Below are 13,841 nucleotides of genomic sequence, written 5' to 3'. Positions count from 1 at the left end.
CCACTTGAAAAAATATTCTTTAAATTTTCAGACAGCCTATGCTATACAAATAAATCATTTGGATTACTTTAGTTATCATTTTGGTTCAATCTATAGATGACAACTTAAACAGTAATGGAGAAATCTTCACACTTTACTATATGGAATTTTTTTTTTTTTTAAATTGTTCACATGTTTAGAAGCTGTCAATAATGGATTAAACAGTAGTGTTGATGAAGTAGTATCCAATCACTAGAGTTCATGAGCTGCACTGATAGGTTATATTTGCTGTGAACATTACAGGGGCTTGTATAAACTAATGCTCATTAGGAAAATCAAAACTAGACTAAAAAAAAAAAAAAAAAGGTGAGAGTACACTGCAATTATCTAGTTAGTAAGTTCAATACCAGAATAGCACAGCACGTATACACACAGGAAATTTAAAGACAGACAACTAGCAGTAGCATAAGGTAGGACTACCCAACTGTCAGAGGATAAGTGTGGTATCAAAGTGAAAACCAATTAAGATATGGAAGGAACTTAAGTTTTCCACATATTCTCTAATATAACTTTCTAATCTGCAATAATTAATTTGAACTCACTAAGTTTTGATTGAGGAAGGATGATGGTGATGGGACAATGTACTTCCATAAATTTATTGCCTCAGAAACCCAATGCGGGTCACTACGAGTTGGAAACAACTTGATGGCAATGAGAAAGGTTTGATAACATAGCACAAGTCTTTCTGAGTTCTGACTGAACACCTCACCATTTCTCTTTTTCAATATAAGGTTTTGCATTAATAATGTTACACATTTCTTACAATGGTAAAATTTCCTATTGTGAACTGCATGAATAAAAGACTAGAACTTTTCTTAAATTATAGCAAAGACAGGCATGTTCCATTGTTTACTGACATTAAAATTTTTATTTACATGAAGTGTTTCCCATAATTGACAGCTTTCTCCTTAGAATTTTTCTTTAGTAATATTGTCTGCACTCTGAATTAGACTTTCACCATGAAAATAAATGTTTTTTTTTTTCCCCAGTGTGTATTATTTTATTTTATTTAGTGTAATACAAGAGTTGAGCACTGAGTAAAGTCTTTTTCATAATCACTTTCACTAATAGTATTTTTTCCTGTCTTCAGTACTGAATAAAATTGGGGCATATATTAAAGGTTTTCCCATACTTACCACATTTATACTGTTGTCTCCAGAATGGACTTTCTCATGATTAATAAGATCAGTGAGTTGGCTAAAACTTCTGCTGCAATGAACACACTGGTAAAGGGGCCCTCTAGTGTGGGTTTTCTGGTGTTCAATGAGATCTGTGCAAGTGCCAAAGGCTTTTTTACACATATCACATTTATATGGCTTCTCACTGGTGTGGATTCTTTGATGGTTAATAACATCAAAGCGTCGACTGAAGCTTTTGCCACACTGATCACACATAAACGGTTTCTCGCCAGTGTGGATTCTCTGATGTGGGATAAGAGCTGAGCACTGACTGAAAGCCTTCCCACACTCATTACATTTATAAGGTTTTTCCCCAGTGTGGATTCTCTGATGTTTGATAAGGTCTGAGTTCTGACTGAAGCTTTTGCTGCACTGTGCGCATGGATAGGGTTTTTCTCCAGTGTGAATTCTCTGATGAAGAATAAGGTCAGAACTCTGACTGAAAGCTTTCTCACAACTAGCACAATGATAGGGCTTTTCCCCAGAGTGAACTCTCTGATGTTTAGTGAGGTCTGAGCTTTGGCTGAAACTTTTATTGCACTGATTACATGTATAAGGTTTTTCTCCAGTATGTATTCTTTGATGTTTAACAAGGTCTGAGCGACGACTAAAACTTTTAGAACAATCACTACATGGATAGGGTTTTTCCCCAGTGTGGATTCTCTGGTGTAGAATTAAGTTTGAGCTCTGACTGAAGGTTTTCCCACACTCATCACATTCATAGGGTTTCTCACCTGTATGAATCCTATGATGTTTAACAAGATCTGATCTTCGACTAAACATTTTATTGCACTGAAGACACGGGTAGGGTTTCTCTCCAGTGTGAATTCGCTGATGATTAATGAGATCTGAAAGTCTACTGAAGGTTTTGCTACATTGATTACATGGATAGGGTTTCTCTCCAGTGTGAATTCTTTGATGCAGGATAAGAACTGAGCTTTGATTAAAAGCTTTTCCACATTCACTACATTTATAGGGTTTCTCTCCAGTGTGGATTCTCCGATGTTTAATAAGGTCTGAATTCTGACTAAAGCTTTTACTACACTGACTACATGGATATGGTTTCTCTCCAGTGTGGATTCTCTGATGTAAAATAAGATCTGAGCTCTGACTGAAGGCTTTTCCACACACATCACATTTATATGGTTTCTCACCAGTGTGAATTCTTTGATGTTTTATAACATCAGAACTCTGACTAAAATGTTTATTACACTGATTACATGTATAAGGCTTCTCTCCAGTGTGGATTCTCTGGTGTTTAACCAGGTCTGAGCGCTGACTAAAACTTTTACTACAATGATCACACTGATAGGGCTTTTCTCCTGTATGGATTCTCTGATGTATAATAAGATCTGAGCTCTGACTGAAGGCTTTGCCACACTCATCACATTTATAAGGTTTTTCCCCAGTGTGGATTCTCTGATGTTTAATAAGGTCTGAGCTCCGACTAAAACTTTTAATACACCAATTACAAGGATAGGGTTTCTCCCCAGTATGAATCCTTTGGTGTAGAACCAAGGCTGAGCTTACACTAAAGGCCTTTCTACACTTATCACATTCATAGGATTTTTCCCAGTGGGTTCTTCGATGCCTGATAAGGCCTGTATTCCAAGCAAAGCTTTGTCCACATTCATCACTGTTATGCTGTCTTCTTTTAGAAAGGTTTTGATTGTTTTCATTTAATTCCTCAACAAATTCACAGAATTCTCTGCCCTCAGAATCCTGGAGAACGTCCTCTCTGGGATTGCAAGAACCTTCAGTAAATTGTTCACTTTTTGCTGAAACTTCCTCCTTTGAAGCTGTCTCTCCAATCTTGGTTTTAGTCTCACCATCTGGAACAATAATAAACAAAGTCCAAATAGAATGTGCTCTTCACACTGAGAAAGTTTCAGATGAAACAGGTCAGTATTCACAGGTACCTATAAAATATCATCATAACATGAGTACTCTAAAAACCTGAAGATTATCCTCTGAAAGGTAAACTAGAAAGAATCAACATACAATGGATCACATTAACCAGTGATTGTTGTTGTTGTTATGTGCCGTCAAGTCGGCCCCGACTCATAGCGACCCCTCCTTGGGTTTCCGAGGCAGTATCACTACGGAAGTAGGATTGCCCAACCTTCCTTCCGAGGAGTGGCTGGTGGGTTTGAACCGCCAGTCGTCTGGTTAGCAGGCAAGTATCTTAGCCACTATGCTACCAGAGCTCCTAACCAGTGATTAGGAAACTGATTAAATTACTAATACACAAGCAATTTACTAACATATATAAAGTACACAGTGTAAAAGAGCCCAGAAAAAAAGAAATGTTGGTTGGGCTTTTTCTAGTACTGCCCAGCTACTTGGGCCAAATGAATGAATGAAAGCAAAATCTTTCAATCATTCTGTATTTTTCTCAGTTTTTAGGAACGGTAGGAAAAATGAGTGTTAACACCTAGTAGAACATGCACTGGGTTCTAAATGCATTATACAATAAAGACACAAATATCAATGATCTTAGTTCTTAAGGACAGCAATCACTTCAATACTGAATTTTTATATAACTGTTTGTTTTTCCATAGGCTTCCAAAGAGATAATCAAGTTGCACATGACATTCTACTATGACAATTATGGCTTAAATTCTCATCCAGATAGAGAGCTTTCTATCTCTGCCCAGAAATGGGTTATAGGAGAGACTTTGGGAAAAATATCCAGAAAAATGGTAACAGTGATTACCCCTGAAGAGCATTAGGAGCCAGATGGCCAGAAGTATGAGGAACAGAAATTTTTTACTGCATATACTTTTGTAAGGCTTGATTTTTTTTTTATCATCTGTATATATTATCCATTAAAAATAAATATACCAAAGGAAATACAATAACTGAATTAAGGAATAAGAACTTGGACCCACTGCAAAGTCTCAGACCTTTTACTATTATTTTCAAGTGATCAAAAGTTGGCATTATAGACTGCAGGAGAGGCTGAATAGGTGTTTCTGTTCTTCCTTAATAAGCATTAGGTACCTCACCCAAGCAAGCCAGCCAAGTTCTAACAATTTGCCTGGTTTCTGCCCACAGTGATCAAAAATTTCTCTCTTTTCATGCTCAGTGTAGATATGTGTTTCTATAACTGCTGTCTGAAAGGGGGTAAAATCTTCTGTCCATCTAGGATGAATCTTAATACTTGTGGTGACAATAACCTGAGGTTGAGCACAGAATTGGTGAGGAAGGCCCCCTGGAGGAAAGTTAGCAACAACCAGAGCAACATTTAGGCAGCTGTCATCGAACTTACTTCCTGGACTTGGGCTGCAACCATTTCCACAATTCCCCCTCATTAACAGACAATAAAGCAGAGAAACATTTATTGCTCAGTTGACCATACAATTTGGTCAACATTTTCACTATCAATTTCCATGGACTTCTTGCAAATCCTATTATTCAGCCTGCAAGGCCCTCATACTACTTCTTCCAGAAAGCCATGTTTATATCAGCATTCCATTTTTGTAGCCCAAACATCAAGAACTATGAAAAATCTGCGATTTTATCCTACTTGCAAGCTTACAAGTTAGCTTACTATGGTTTCATGGCTCCTGGAAGAAGACTAGGGACTCCTCACCAATTGAAAAAAAAAAAAAAAAAAACAACTCACTGCCATTGAGTCGGATCCGACTCATAGCGACCACTCCTTGGGTTTCCGAGGCAATATCACTATGGAAGTAGATTGCCCAATCTTCCTTCCAAGGAGTGGCTGGTGGGTTTGAACCACCAGCCTTCTGGTTAGCAGTCAAATGCCTTAGGCACTACACTACCAGAGCTCCTAGGGACTCCCAGGTGATACATAAAAAAGAGTTTATTACTCAAAGCAATAGCAGTAGACAGAACATCAGCATTTGCATTGGTTCTCATGCCCCAATTCCCACAGGGTGACGCTTATAGTGGGTTGTATTATGGAAATGGAACCCTGAGCCTAGTAGAACTACATCTTTCATAATGAGCACTAAGCAGGTTCTCTGCTTCAATGGAGACACTATCACTACATCCAATGGCTGTTTGCCATGTAACATTCTTGAAAAAATGCTTCAGAAGAAAGAAAATCAGTGTGCCTGTTTCCAAGATGTACAGAAACACAAGAGACTCATGGAAAATTAACTCTCAACACTAACTTCAACAAAAACAATGGAAACCAGAAGACAACAGAACGCCATCTTCAAAGTGCTAAAAGATAATGTGTCAACACAACATTCTCTAATAAGAGAAAATAGCCTTAAGAAAAGTTCAAATGAAGATATTTTCAGATAAACAAAAACCAAGAAAAGTTCTTACCAGCAGGCCTGCAGTAAAAAATACTATGGGGAATGCAGTACAAAAATTATGGGGAGTTCAAAAAGAAAAAAAAATATCCTAGATGGAAGCAAGGTAATATAGAAATGAAGTCCACTGGAAAAAGTAAAGTACAGGTAGTTCCCAACTTATCATGGAGTTCCGTTCTGATGACTCTGTCAAAGGTTGGTTCTGATCTAATTAGAATATCTTTTTTTTTTTAGTTTTCATTATTATTGTCTTTTATTATCAGTATCTTTATAAATCTGCCCTTTGTCTTTAAGGGTTGGCATGAAATTGCTAATATCAGCAAATTACTGTGCTGCAACTGTATGTAATATAAATTATTAACAATAAGATGTACAAAAAAATCATAAGTTCTGTTTGTTGTAAGTCAAATACATTGTTAAGCTGGGTTCTATCTGTATGTGTGTAAATCTAAATGTGGACTAACTGATTAAGGCAAGACATATGTCTTGTGGAGTTTAAAATATATGTGGAAAAACAGCACAAGAGGAGGTGGTAAATAGAATTTAAATATTGTAAAGTCTTTCCATTGTCTAAGAAATACTAAATTAAGATAAAATGTAGTAAGTCAAATGTGTATCTTGTGATCTCTAATGCAGTCTTTCTTAATTAGGGTTCTACTAGATGTATAAGGGAAACATTCACACAAACAAGAAGATGGTAAATTTACACCCAAACAAATCTGTTACGATGTTCTATGTAAGCTGACCTATCCACTCCAATTAAAAGCTATGAAAAACCTACAGCTAGTATCTCACTTAACCATTAAATACTGAATGCTTTTCTCCTAGAAATAAGGGAACAAGTCAAGAATGTCGAGGCTTACCACTTTTATTCAAAATTATACTGACACGTCTAGTCAATGTAATAAAACGTGAAAAATAACAGACATACAAATTAGAAAGAAAAAAGTCAAGCTATTTATAGACTACATATGTACATAGCAAATTCTAAGGTATCTCAAAACCAACTATTTCTATATGTTAGCAATGAACAACTAGAATCTAAAATTTAATTTTTTTCCCAATTGAAACAAACAAACAAAAAAGAAATACTCAAAACAAATTCAACAAAATATGTATAAGATTTGCATCATAAAAACTATAAAACACTGTTGACAAACTGCTTATATTGGTTAAAGCATTTTAGGCATTTTAAGGTTAGCAGTTCGAACCCAGCAGCCAATCCGTGGGCAAAAGATAAGGCAGTGTGCTTCTGTAAAGATTTATAGCCTTGGAGACCCTATGGGTCAGTTCTACTCTCTTACAGTCACTATGAGTCAGGGTTGACTGGATGGCACTGGGTTTGGCAGAAATTAAAGGCCCAATAAAGAGAATACATACCACATGTATAGATAAACTCCAAAAACTCACTGCTGTCAGAGTCGGATCCGACTCATAGCGACCCCTCCTTGGATTTCCACGGGCGGTATTACTATGGAAGTAGACTGCCCAATCTTCCTTCCCAGGAGTGGCTGGTGGGTTTGAACTGCCAGCTTTCCGGTTAGCAGTCAAATGCCTTAAGCACTACGCCACCAAAGCTCCTGTATGTATAGATAAGACTTAAAATCGTTAAGATAGTAATTCTACCCAAATTGACACACAGATTCAATGCAAATACAATTAAAATCATCAGCAGGTTTTTTTTTTTTTTTTTGGTAGAAACCGACAGATTCTAAACTCTAATCTTAAACAATTTTGAAAAAGAAGAACAAAATTAGAGAAGTTATATTACCTGATTTCAAGCTTTATTATAAAACTAAAGTAATCAAGAGAGTGTAGAATTGGCATAAGGACAGATATATCCATTAAAGAACAGAATAGTAGAAAGAGATCCAAAGATATTTGGACAAATTGATTGCCAACAAGGGTGCCAAGATAATTCAATGGTAAAAGGACAATTTTTTTTAACAAAAATGTATCTTGACTCTTTCTTCACACTATACACAAAAATTAACTAGAAATGTAAAATAAACCTAAAACTTTAAAACTTACAGAAAAAAGCATGGGTGATCATCTTCACGACTTGTGGGGAGGCAAAGATCTTGGATAGAACACCAAAAGCATGAATCATGTAAACTAATAAACCTCATAAAAGTGATAAACTTCTGCTCTTCAAAAAATATTTCTAAGGAAAAAAACCCAAGCCAAATTACTAAGAGAAAATATGCACAAAACCTGTATGTATACCAGTGAACCTGAATCCAGAATTCATAAAGAACTCAAAAATAACACAAATCGATTTTAAAGAACAAAAACTCTGAACAAACAATTCATAAAAGAAAGTTATATAAATGGTGAATAAGCACATGACAAAATGCTCAACATCACTAGTAATCAGGAAGATGCAAACTAAACCACAAAGAAATACTGGTAAATACTCATTGTAAGAAAACCTACTTTAGAAAATTCTGGCAGCTTTTCCTAATGGTAACATACTCTTACCACATGACCCAGCAATTCTAGTTCTACGTATCTAAGAGGAATGAAAACATACCCATATCTATCTCTTGATGTTAGTTGTAGGTTAAATTACTTTTCACACTTTTCTGTATTTTATAAATGCCCTATATTTGTATTTTTCTCTCTCTCTCTATATGTATGTAAAGTTATTTTACACACACTCCGAGAGACATACATGCATGTAATACATATTTTTTCCTATGCAAAACTATGAGGAAGGTCCGATTCTGCAAAATTCTCAGGGAAAATAAGAACTCAGAACAGAATCTTAAGGAAGGGCAAATTCTAAATGCAAGAGAGAAATAAATACAGTAAAAAAAAATAAAGACGCTCCAAGGCTAAAAGAGGCAGAAAATCCCGAGTGAAAGAAAGGGACAAAGGAAGGTGAATTTCACAGAGAAAACAGCATAGCAACAGGAGGACAACAACCAAAAAGAATTAAAACACAATGTGCATATGAGGCCTCACAGAATATCAACAAAGTCAGGATCAAATTTATCTCAGTAAAAATAATAGTGGCTACCCTTTATAAAGGAGCTCTGGTGGCGTAGTGCGTAAGGCATTTGACTGCTAACCAGAAGGCTGGTGTTTCAAACCCACCAACCACTCCTGGGAAGGAAGGCTGGGCAATCTGCTCCTGTAGTGATACCATCTCAGAAACCCAAGGAGGGGTCGCTATGAGTCAGGACTGACTCCATGACAGTGAATTTTAGTTTACCCTTTATAAAGAAGTCCCTGGGTGGTACAAAATAGTTAACTAAGGTTGGCAGTTCAAATCTACCCAGAGGCTATGAAGAATTTATTACAAGCCAGGTCTGTGCTCAGAGCTGTATATATACGATCTGATTTAGTGCTTATTACTTAGTAATTGTTAAAGTAGTGATGGTCTCCAATAAAGTCTGCCTCCTACTATCCATATCCTTGTTTAGTCTTCTCCCCATGACGACTCTGGGGTTGGGCATATTATTTGCTTTGGTCAATGGAACATGAGCAAATGTAACACAAACTTGTCAGTGTTGTTAGGTGCCGCTGAGTTGGTCCCTACTCATAGTGACCCTGTGTACAACAGAATCAAACACTGCCCAGTCCTATACCATTCGCACAATTGTTGGTATACCTGAGCTCATCTTGCAGCCATTGTGTCAATCCATCTCCCTGAGGGTCTGTTCCTTTTTCACTGACCCTCTACTACCAAGCACGGTATTTTCTCCAGGGACCGGTCCTTCCTGATAACATGATCAAAGTATGAGAGGTGAAGTCTTGCCATCCTGGCTTCTAAGAAGCATTCTAGTTGTACTTCACCCAAGACAGATTTGTTTGTTCTTCTAGCAGTCCATGGTATATTCAGTATTTTTTGCCAACACCATAATTCAAATGCATCATTTCTTCTCCAGTCTTACCTACTGTTCAGCTTTCAATTAAAAAAAAAAAAAAATGTTGAGCACTGACGGGCTTGTCCTCTCTGCTTTCGGAACCTAGATGTGAAAAAGTTTGGCTAGCCTTCTAAAAAACACATAACCAGCAGCAACAGCCTGATATGTGGCTGAGATCATCTTAGACCAGAGCACCAGGCAAGCCACTGGATTGTCTACACAAATGATTCCAGACAAGACCAGGAGAAGAAAGTGCAGTTGAACCCAGCCCAAGCTGATGAACTACAGAATCAGGAGAAAATAAAACGGTTTAAAATGCCTGTTCTTTTAGGTCACTTTGTTGTGTTGTTGTTATATGCCGTCGAGTCGGCCCCGACTCATAGAGACCCCTCCTTGGGTTTCCGAGGCAGCATCACTACGGAAGTAGGATTGCCCAACCTTCCTTCCGACTAGGTTTTAGAATATCTTGTTAAGAAGTAATAGATAATTGGCACAATCTTCAAAATAACCTCCAAGGTATGAATTATTATCTACAGTTTACAAGCAGGGAAAGAGAATGGTAAAAAATATAAGTAATTTATTCAGTTATACAGCCAGCTACTAAGTGATAAAGCCAGTACTTGAATCCATGTTGTCAAACTCTAACAGTTTTAACTATACGACCAGAAGATGAAAAAAATAACTTAGAATTTAAAGGTGAAATATCAAACGCTGGCAGAGTAGGATGAAGGCAATTAAATGGGAAAAACTGATCACTTTGTGGAGTTAAAAAAAGGGGGCGGAGGGGTTTCTATCAGAATCTGATCACCAGAATTCACAACAGAGTGACTCATGGTGGATCATTAAAGAGTAATGCCTAACAGAGTGAGTGTGGGCAATGAGTATCAGCAGCACTTGAAGACAGTAGCATAGCAAGGGTAGCAAGCTCCTCACCTGAAACCACTGAGGAAGACATAATACATTGCTTCTTACCTGACAAAAGGCGGTGTTCTTGAGATTCATAATTGAAATGGATCTCCATGGGCTGTAAATGGGCATTTGACACTGCAGGGAGCAACTTGAGAATTACCATTTCCTCAGTAAGCTTCTCTTGTCCACGGATGGGTCTGAGACATGGAGGCAACTGGGCACTTGCTGGGCTTGGAAGAAAATCATGGAGGAGATGGGAGATGCAACTTCAGAGACTAGACCATTGGAAACATTCTCCACATGTAAAAGAAAGGAAGAAGAAACCAAAATCTCATTTAATTTCCAAGTGCCTTTCTCTAAAAATGTATTTCTTTTCCTCCCATCATCCACTAGTCTGGCATTATTCCTGATGGACACATATTCGCTATCTAAAGTCTTGTTGTTGTTATGTGCCGTGGAGTCGGACCGACTCATAGCGACCCCTCCTTCGGTTTCCAAAGCAGTATCACTACGGAAGTAGATTGCCCAACCTTCCTTCCGAGGAGGCTGGTGGGTTTGAACCACTAGCCTTCTGATTAGCAGTCAAGTGCCTTAGGCACTATGCCAAGATCTTCAAACATTAATAGGAATAAATGCTACTAAAATAGCGATATAAATAGAAAGACAAGGTAGGGAAGGGAACTTAGCAAGAATTTTCCTCGTTCCCTTCCTCCCAACCCACTGCCGCCGAATCAGTTGACTCCTAGCGACCCTGTAGGACAGAGAAGAACTGCTCCAAAAGGTTTCCAAGGCTGCAGTCTTTATAGAAGTACTGCCACATGTCTCTCCCGCAGAGTGGCAGGAGGGTTTGAACCGCCGATCTTTCGCTAACACCACAAGTACGCCTCTCCTTCCTCCAACATTCACAAATCCAGATTGCTCGTTGCTGGTGTGGTCGGCTGATTCACGTGAATTCATACACGCCTCCTAGTTCCACGCACCCCGCACAGCTTTTGGTGTTCATTCAATTGTGCCCAAGGCCAAGTAAAGGCTGACCAGGAACCAACAGAATCACAGACCAGGCGGCCGTGTCCAGGAGCTCGGCTCAGGAGCGACCCCCGCGGCTTTGACGCTCTATAAACTCAAGAAACCGCAAACGTTTTCCTGGCTGCACTACGCAGCCACTCGGGAAGCGACCCTTGTTCCCTTGCTTTCCATAAGCAGACATACCTGCACTTCGACGAGTTCTTCGGGTTCGAGTCACGTACCATAGTTGGAGAGCCAGCCATCGCTTACTCAGGTCTAGGAACCTAACGGGTCTCTCAGCTCTATGGTTTGTTACTTCGTAAGCGCGCATGCACCTACGCCCACGGGCAAGTGCGCATGCACGGAGGGGAGGGGGGCGCGCTTTCCCTAGGAATTAACCCTTGAGAATCCCCGTAGCTGTCCTCAGCAGAGCTATAGTGAGGGGCATCTTGGCCTACGACAGAGCCCTTGGTACTTATTTGCCGGTTCCTGAGATGAATGTTGGAATCCATTATCTATCGGAAAAGCTGCGTGGGGAAGGGTAGGTTATCAGACTACGTAATGAATCCTTCTTTACTCCTTCTGTTTTTTAATCCTCCACAATGGAAAAAAGCTGAGTTGCGGTTGTGCTTCAATTCTAACTTTTTTCATGTTTTCCCCCCCAGAACAGTGGTGTGCAATCAGAATTACTTGGAAGCCTTGTTAAAATACTGATTTGCAGGGGCCTATGTCCAGAGTTTCTGACTCATTAGGTCTCGGGTGGGAGCCTGAGAATTTCCCTTTCTAAAAGGCTGTCAGATGATCCTAATGGATACCATCCTTTGAGAACCGTTGCTGTAGAAATAAAAGAGCTGGTGGCGTAGTAGGTAAGACATTTGGCTGCTAAACAAAAAGGTCAGTGGTTCAAACCCACCAGTACCCTGTAGGAGGAAGACGAGCCAATATACTTCTGTAAAGATTTACAGCCTTGGGACCCTATGGGACAGTCTGCTCTCTCCCAAAGGGTTGCTATGAGTTGGAATGGGCTTGATTGCAGTGGGTTGGGTTTGGTTGCTCTAGAATAAGTAATGCTCAATACCTAATTTCAAGTTTACTGGCAAGCTGGCTTTTCATCTATTTGGCAATCAACAAAGACTCTCTTTCTCAAAAGTTTCCTTGCTAGTGTTGGTTGAGTCATCTGTGACCCATAGTGATCTTATGTACAACAGAACAAAACACTGCTCCGTCCTGTGCCAGCCTCACAATCCTGGCTATACCTGAGCCCATCATTGCAGTGACTGTGTCAATCCATCTTGTTGAGGGCCTTCCCCCTTTTCGCTGACCCTCCGCTTTACCAAGCATGATATCCTTCTCCAGGGAATGGTTCCTTCTGACAACATGACCAAAGTCAGTGGAGTCTGGTGAGTCTCATTTCCAAAGAGGATTCCAGCTGCACTTCTACCAGGACAGATTTGTTAGTTCTTTTAGCAGTCCATCCTACTTTCAGTAGGCTTCGCCAACACCGCAACTCAAAAGCATCAATTCTTCAGTCTTCCTTACTCATTGCCCAACTCTCAAATGGATATGAGGCAACTGATATCATGGCTTGGGTTAGGTGCTCCTTAATCTTCAAAGAGACATCTTCTTTGCTCTTCAGCCTTTGAAAGAGGTCTTTTGCAGCAGATTTGCCCAATGTAATATGTCGTCTGATATCTTGACTGCTGCTTCCATTGGTGTTGATTGCAGAACCAAGTAATATGAAGTTGTCAGGCGGGAGTACAGCAAGTCAGGCGGGAGAAGGATTGAACAAGACTTCAGGCAGTAAAAGATTAAACCAGAACCGGGATGCAGAGGGCCCTTAGTTCCAGGAACCAACACAGACCCCTCCCCCTTTCCTCAACGGCAGTGGAAAATCCCCGGCTTCTCACCATAACATAAACATCTTCCCTTTCGCGCTCCTGGTGCTGCTTGTGCGCTCGCTCGGTGCGGACCTGGTACCTCTTTTGTGAAGCGGCAGCTGAGAAGACTCCGGCGCTCGCCATGGGCGACGAAAAACCCAAGGAAGGAGTCAAGACTGAGAACAACGATCATATTAATTTGAAGGTGGCGGGGCAGGATGGTTCTGTGATGCAGTTTAAGATTAAGAGGCATACACCACTTTGTAAACTAATGAAAGCCTATTGTGAACGACAGGGTTTGTCGATGAGGCAGATCAGATTCCCATTTGACGGGCAGCCAATCAATGAAACAGACACACCTGCACAGTTGGAAATGGAGGATGAAGATACAATCGATGTGTTCCAGCAGCTGACAGGCGGTGTCTTCTGAAAAGGGAGCCTGCTACTTTACTCCAGAACTCTGTTCCTACAGACCAAGAATACATTCTTAATTAGAAAACCACAATTCGGTTCTACCGCATCCTGACTACTACAGTATGTTGTTGTTGTTGTTATGTGCCGTCGAGTCAGCCCTGACCCATAGCGACCCCTCCTTGGGTTTCCGAGGCAGTATCACTACGGAAGTAGGATTGCCCAACCTTCCTTCCGAGGAGTGGCTGGTGGGTTTGAACC

The 13,841-nt window shown here is 39.7% G+C and overlaps 2 protein-coding genes across 2 annotated transcripts; one reads left to right on the top strand and one right to left on the bottom strand.

The window, feature by feature from the left end:
- Nucleotides 1-295: 295 nt before the first annotated feature.
- LOC103201073 (zinc finger protein 271) lies at nucleotides 296-10,399 on the bottom strand. Its single transcript, XM_042781634.1, has 3 exons — nucleotides 10,351-10,399; nucleotides 1,176-3,049; nucleotides 296-325 (listed from the first exon to the last, which is right to left on the bottom strand). The coding sequence occupies exons 1-3, from the start codon at nucleotides 10,397-10,399 to the stop codon at nucleotides 296-298; spliced, it is 1,953 nt and encodes a 650-aa protein (XP_042637568.1).
- A 2,912-nt stretch (nucleotides 10,400-13,311) lies between these two features.
- Nucleotides 13,312-13,599, top strand: LOC103201053 (small ubiquitin-related modifier 2-like). Its single transcript, XM_007945650.2, has one exon. It carries the CDS (start codon nucleotides 13,312-13,314, stop codon nucleotides 13,597-13,599), a length of 288 nt encoding a protein of 95 aa, XP_007943841.1.
- Nucleotides 13,600-13,841: the final 242 nt, after the last annotated feature.

The sequence above is a fragment of the Orycteropus afer genome, unplaced genomic scaffold (genome assembly GCF_000298275.1).
Source record: "Orycteropus afer afer isolate SDZICR_OR568_19922 unplaced genomic scaffold, OryAfe1.0 scaffold00141, whole genome shotgun sequence".
Taxonomy (NCBI): domain Eukaryota; kingdom Metazoa; phylum Chordata; class Mammalia; order Tubulidentata; family Orycteropodidae; genus Orycteropus; species Orycteropus afer.
Note: the sequence above shows the minus strand (reverse complement) of the source record. Positions and strands in the feature narration are given on the sequence as shown.

Coding starts and splice junctions, on each gene's coding strand:
- LOC103201073 (XM_042781634.1), bottom strand. CDS start 10,399: ATGGAGATCCATTTCAATTATGAATCTCAAGAACACCGCCTTTTGTCA. Junction 3,050..10,350: donor AGAACACCGCCTTTTGTCAG/GTAAGAAGCAAT, acceptor TTATTGTTCCAG/ATGGTGAGACTAAAACCAAG. Junction 326..1,175: donor GAGACAACAGTATAAATGTG/GTAAGTATGGGA, acceptor TTTTTTTTTTAG/TCTAGTTTTGATTTTCCTAA.
- LOC103201053 (XM_007945650.2), top strand. CDS start 13,312: ATGGGCGACGAAAAACCCAAGGAAGGAGTCAAGACTGAGAACAACGAT.